The sequence below is a fragment of the Mobula birostris genome, chromosome 11, assembly GCF_030028105.1.
Source record: "Mobula birostris isolate sMobBir1 chromosome 11, sMobBir1.hap1, whole genome shotgun sequence".
Lineage (NCBI taxonomy): Eukaryota > Metazoa > Chordata > Chondrichthyes > Myliobatiformes > Myliobatidae > Mobula > Mobula birostris.
The window spans coordinates 18,324,934-18,331,704 of NC_092380.1; the positions used below are offsets into that span (position 1 = coordinate 18,324,934).

At 49.2% G+C, this 6,771-nt stretch overlaps 1 protein-coding gene across 1 annotated transcript in view; it reads right to left on the bottom strand.

Annotated features, from left to right (window-relative positions):
* tab1 (TGF-beta activated kinase 1/MAP3K7 binding protein 1) overlaps window positions 1-5,498 on the bottom strand; it is a 38,559-nt gene extending 33,061 nt beyond the window's left edge. The window contains exons 1-2 of the mRNA XM_072271818.1: window positions 5,446-5,498; window positions 4,385-4,518 (exon numbers count right to left, since the gene is read on the bottom strand). Coding sequence (XP_072127919.1) covers window positions 4,385-4,518; window positions 5,446-5,478 — 167 coding nt within the window. The 5' untranslated portion in view covers window positions 5,479-5,498. The remainder of the gene's footprint in view (window positions 1-4,384; window positions 4,519-5,445) is intronic.
* Window positions 5,499-6,771: the final 1,273 nt, after the last annotated feature.

Below are 6,771 nucleotides of genomic sequence, written 5' to 3' on the forward strand. Positions count from 1 at the left end.
ATGAAGATCAGGCCACATTTTATGAGTAACTAATGCAGAAAGCAGGTAATTACAAAGTTTTTCTATTATACAAACTTCCCACAAACTTTTTCTAGTATACTATATAAAACCTACATTCTATATAAAACCTTGAGATTAGTCTCCTTACAGGCAGCCACAAAACAAAGAAACCCAATAGAACCCATTAAAAAAAGTCCGTTGAACACCCAATGTGCAGAAAAAAACATATTGCACAAACAATAAAATTAAGCTAATAACATTCAGAACTGAAGTTCACAAAAGTGAGCCCACAGCCACAAAACCAGTCATAACTGCATTCGAATCAGGAGCCCTTTAGTTGCAGGACATAGTCTCCGTTCAGTGCAGGGACAAGTAAACCTTGTGGAGCACTGGCCCACCCCTCTCCTCCGGGCCTACCACCCTGATATTTTCAATCCGGCCTAGCGCTAAAATTGGTCAAACCGAGTCGCTGCCCGCTCTCAGACGCAGGCCCTGCCACTTCAACATAGTCTCGGGCCTGGGCCCCGCCGCCTTGACATGATCCATACCTGACCTTTTCAATCTGACTCAGCACTTAAACTGGCCAAGTAGCAGGTTGTTCCTCGCACTTTGACCAGGCCCACTTTGATACACTCTCAGGCCTGTGCCCCGCTGCCTCAACTCAGCCTGTACCCGGCCTTTCCAATCTGGCCTGGCGCTTAAATCCATCAAACAATGGGTTGCCCTGCGATCTCGGGCCCGGGCCTCGCTGCTTCAACTCGCCACCAAATCCGCCCCAGCAATGGCCAAACATGTGCTCAGTTCCCACTCGCGGGCCTGCGCCCTGCTGGCTCCATTCAGCCGTACCTGCCGCGCCACAGCCATCCTGCACCTTCAAGGCGTCAGTTCACACCACAAAAATGCCAGGTTGTTCAGGCGGTTCAAAAGCTCAACACCAGAAGGGAAGCTACAGGTTATTGATTGTAGTGATCGCTTCCAACAAGAAGTGTGGTTAATGAGGTAGTTAATTGTTGTGTTTGCTACCAGCAAGTCGTCGCTGTGCTTCACCAGTGCCACCTTAAACCAATCATGTTCCCTCTTACCTTCCTATACTCCACAGAAAATACACTTGACTCTCCTCATAACAGAAACACCATCTCAGGCAATATACTGGGAAATCTCGTCTGCATTCTCTCCAGTACTCTCACATCCTTCCAACAGAGTGGTGAGCTGCACACCATGTTCCAGCTCGGGTCCTACTAATGTTTTATACACAAGGAGTATAACCTCCCAGCTACTGTACTCACTGTCCCATATACCTGCTGAACCATGTTATCTGTCTGAGTTGCCAGCTTCAAGACATTTGGACTTGCACACCAAGATCCCTCGACTCCTCAACAGATCCTGGAACCTTGCCATTGAAAGCGAATGTTCCAGCCTTGTTAATACTCCTAACAATGCATCACCTTACATTTATCGCTCCATTTGCCACTGCTGAGCTCATTTTCACATCAACATCACCCTGTAGCCTAAGGTTACCCTCCACATTACAAACAGCTCCACCAATCTTCATGTCATCTGCTTACTTTTACTGATCTCAACTCCGACATCCGCACGTGCATTTAAAACAGTAGAGGTTCTGGCACCGTTCCCCGTGGAACACCAGTAGCATCCAATTGCAAAAACAACCCTCCACTATCACAAACATGATGCTGGAAATCCAAAGCAACGCAACGCAACACAAACACAAAACAACACAAACACACACACATACAAAATATTGAAGGAACTCAGCAGGTCAGGCAGCATCTATGGAAGCAAGTAAACAGTTGGAGTTTCGGGCTGGGACTCTTCATCAGTGACTTCTCATCTTCATTTCCAGTTCTGATGAAGGGTCTTGGCCTGAAACGCTGACTGTTTACTCTTTTTCATAGATGCTGCCTGGCCTGCTGGGCTCCTCCAGCATTTCGTGTGTGTTCCTCTACTATCACCATCCGCCTCCTATTACCAAGTCAGCTTAACAACTTGCCCTGGATCCTATGGGCTCTAACCTGATGGAACAGTTTCCCATGTGGGACCTCCTTGAACGCCTTGCTGAGGTCCATATTACCACATCCACTGCACTGCCCTTGTCAATACACATTGCTGTTTCTTCAAAGATTTCATTCAGGTTGGTCGGACAAGTCCTGCCCTAGAGAAAGCCATACTGGTGTCTTTCCACATGATATTAACCCTACCCCCCTAAAATTTTTCCAATAACATCCTAACTGATGTCAAGCCCTTAGATCTGTTAACAAGATTTTAGAACATAGAACACAGAAATCTACAGCACATTATAGGACCTTCGGCCCACAACTAAGTAACCTACTCTAGAAACTGCTTGGAGTTTCCCTAGCACATAGCCCTCTATTTTTCTAAGATCCATGTACCGATCTAAGAGGCTCTTAAAAGACGCTATTGTATCCGTCTCCACCACTGCCGCTGGCAGTACATTCCACATACTCACTACTCTGTGTGTGAAAAACTTACTTCTGACATCCCCCCTGTACCTATTTCCAAGCACCTTAAAACTATGCCCCCTTGTGTTAGCCATTTCAGCCCTGGGGAAAAGCCTCTGGCTATCCACACGATCAATGCCTCTCATCATCTTGTACACCTCTGTCAGGTCACCTCTCATCCACCGTCGCTCCAAGGAGAAAAGGCCAAGTTCACTCAACATATTATCATAAGGTACGCCCTCCAATCCAGGCAACATCCTTATAACTCTCCTCTGCACTCTCTCTATGGTATCCGCTGCTGCCTTGCTTGAAAAATGGGACACTTACCGTCCTCCTGCCACCTGGTACCTCACTTGTAGCATGTTAAGATTTACTCATCTCAGCCAGCACCATAGCAATCCCTTCCCTTGCATTCCATCATAGCCTGGGATAAATCCCATTCACGCTGGGCACTGATCCACCTTTAATCCTACTGAGGCACTGAGTACCGCCTCTTTATTTATGGAGACTTGCTATTTGTTCTTCCTCTTTGCTGAGTTCTCCAACTACAAAATCTACTTCTTTTGCAAATACTGAGAAAAATAATATTCATTTAGGACCGGACCTATATCAGTGTCCATGAAAAGACCTTTTGTTCAAATGGGCCTACTGTAATTTTGATTATTCCCCTCAGATTTACCTTAATCCTGTCTGCCATCGATGTTCTGGATTATAGGTTACACCAGATCTTTATAAAATAAGACTTCTGTACCTCCTGATCAAGCCAGTATTTTATTCAACATGAACTCATCAGCATTATACAGAGGATCCTCTATTTCATGACATCTTTACTTGACAACTCTGGGTTACCCTATCTCTGGTCTCCAAACCCTTCTTTCTCATTTTTTCATCTTCTTGCTTTCATTTATGATATTCCTTAAAGCCTACACTCTGACCAAGTCTTTAACCATTTAACAAAACAATGTGGCTTGGTAACGATGTTTGTTTAACTCCAGTAAACGCTTCAGAAGTGTTATCTGATGTTAAATTGCAACACGAATGTAATTTGCTTCTGTGGGTACGGCACTGGAAGTTCATCTCACACGACATTTAGTTTATGAACAATCCGGTCCAGCTAGTTTGGCTTCAGCCAAATTTTACTTTGAAAATTTGTTGTAATGCTATGTACAGGTAGGTGAGGAAAAATGCAAAAAAAGCATTCCCCAATAAGCTTATAGTCTCCACTGGTGACCTCTTATTTTCAACAGAAATAGGAAGGAAGATTGTAACCTGGACTCATTGGTGGCCAATGCCCACCAGTTCTCATCATCAACAGTACCCCAGTTCACTCACTCATCATGCTCAAAAGGAACAGATGCCAAACCGTTCTTTCCAATTATTGAGAAATGCTGCACCCTTTTGAGGGTTGGAATCCATTTGCCACTGCCAATTTTCACAGAAATAACAAGGGAAAGAAGGAAGAACTCTTTCATCCAAAGAGTAATGACTTATTACCACCGTCCCAACAATGATGGCAACTTGTATTTGAATAAAACCATGAGAGAAAGCCCAAAAGCATTTGTCGAATTGATAGAAAACAGCTTACGTTTAAGGAGATATTGGCTCAGGGTTAAACAGTAGGATTTCAGAAACACCCACCTACCAGTGACCTTCTTTGGAAAATAATAGATTAGCCACCCAAGTCAGGCTGCTCATAATTAATACTTGACATAACTTCACCATGATCTCCCTTAGCCAAACTACAGGCTCTGGTCAAGTCACACCTTTAATCTAGTGCACATGACTGGGTCATCAATGATTTCCTACAATTCAATATTTGAAAGGCCAAAGTCTTTAATCCACATCACAACATCCGATCCCAAACAAATCTCTCACAAGCTAGGACTAGACCCGGGGTTAAAACTCACCGAAACCTCAGCCAACCATCCTCCAAGCTGTGAGCCTCAATACTGGTTCCATCTGCCTGGTAAATGCGATTTGTGCCATAACCGATCCCCGAGAGGTGGCACACTGTGAGGTCATCTGTCCAACTCAGCTGCTCCTGGGCATTTTGGGAAATTAACCCTCAGAGTCTGAACATAATGTGATCAGCAATCTAACACATGCACGACCAAAGGTGGGGGGGGGGGGGAGAGAGGAATTGACTAGAGTGACAGAAAGATGGGAGGGAGAGGGGAGATGGGGGGGAGAGGGGAGATGGGGAGGAAGGGGAGAGGGGGGACGGGGAGAGGAAGGGGAGAGGGGTGACGGGGACAGGAAGGGGGAGGGGGGACGGGGAGAGGAAGAGGACGGGGACAGGGGAGGGGATGAGGGGGGAGGGGAGGGGAGGGGATGAGGGGGGAGGGGATGAGGGGGGAGGGGAGGGGATGAGGGGGGAGGGGAGGGGATGAGGGGGGGGAGGGGAGGGGGGGAGGGGAGGGGAGGGGGGGGAGGGGAGGGAGGGGAGGGGAGGAGGGGAGGAGGGGAGGGGGGAGGGGAGAGGAGGGGAGGGGAGGGGAGGGGAGAGGAGGGAGGGGAGGGAGGGGAGGGGAGGGGAGGGGAGGGGAGGGGAGGGGAGGGGAGGGGAGGGGAGGGGAGGGGAGGGGAGGGGAGGGGAGGGGAGGGGAGGAGGGGAGGGGAGGAGGGGAGGGGAGGAGGGGAGGGGAGGAGGGGAGGGGAGGGGAGGGGAGGGGAGGGGAGGGGAGGGGAGGGGAGAGGAGGGGAGGGGAGAGGGGGAGGGGAGGGGAGAGGAGGGGAGAGGAGGGGACCGGGACGATGAAAGGCAGAAGGGGAACGGGTGAGGGAGGAAAGGGAGAGTTGGAAGGGGGTGGAGGGGCTGACGTTTCGGGGAGGATGAAGGGTGGGGGATATGTCAACAGCTGCTCTCGTTGTCCCTCAGATTCTCCCCACCCGCCTCCATCCTCCCCTCTCCCCTGCCCTGCCATGCCGACGCCTCTTGCCCTGTTTCCCAGCCACTCGAATTCCTCACATTCTGAAGACCCCGTCTCCTCTGCGACGCCATTTGGGCGGAATTACGTATCTCCTCCGTCATACGTCGACGGAAACAATTTCCGGCCAGTGGGCGTGGCCTGGGACCACGGATCCGGGAAGAGCGATGGCGGTTGTTTGGGCCGAGGGGTCTGGGGTCGGGCAGGGCTCCGGGCGGCGCGTCTGGGTGCGAAGCTCGGGGACCACGGGGTTTGCGGGCGGGAGGCGGGCTGAGCTGTCCTCGCTGGGGAGGATGAGGAGTTAATCTTCCTAAGCTCGCCATTTACTGCTCAGCAACCACTGTCCGTTAGGGTGGGAGTGGGACAACCTCGACTTTCTGCCGTCCTGCTGATGAAGATGTCACAGTGCTGGTTGGGCCTAGGATGGTGTGGAGTTCAGGAGTTAGGACAATGGTGAAGGGCGAGTGGTATGGACTACAGGTCAAAAACAGACTCTCTTGCCCATCCAGTCCTGTTATTCTTCCTAGTCCCACTGTCCTGCCCCTGGACCACAGTCCTCCACACCCATTCCATCCAAGAGTGTGGTAGCCTGCCTCAATAACTATCAGGCAACACACATAAAAATTGCTGGTGACCGCAGCAGGCCAGGCAGCATCTATCGCCCAGCTGCACTGACATTCGGACTGATGAAGTATTTTGATTGATTAATAATGAGACATATCATTTCCTGCCTCAGAGGCAACTTGGATCCGCTCCAGTTTGCCCACCAGAGCAGCTGCCATGCCATCTCACTGGCTCTTCACTCAATCCTGGAACGTCTCATACATCAGGATGCTCGTTATCGATCACAGCTCAGCATTCAATACCATCATCCTGTCAAAACTAATCAACAACCTTCAAGACTTTGGCCTCAATATCTACTGAATTTCTTCACCTACAAACACCAGTCAGTTCGGATTGGCGACAAAGTCTCTTCCACGATCTCTATCAGCAGAGGGCTGTGTGCGTAGCCCCGCTCTACTCATTTCACACCCATGACTGCATGGCATACCACACCTCCAACACCATATTTAAGTCTGCTGATAACACCACTGTTGTGGGCTGAGTCAAAGGTGATGATAAATTATCATATGGGGGGGGGTGATTGAAAATTTGGCTGAGTGCTATCAGAACACCAATCTCTCACTCAATGTTTACAATTGAATTCCAGTTCTTGCTTTGAGCAAGACCTTCGTCTTTGTTAAAATACTTTTCCTCTAGTTTTATTTCAATAAGCCATTGGCACGGCACAATAGTTTTGTGCCGTCGAAATCAATCTTATGGCCATTGCGAATGCAGTGCTCTGCTACCGCCGATTTCGCAGGGTA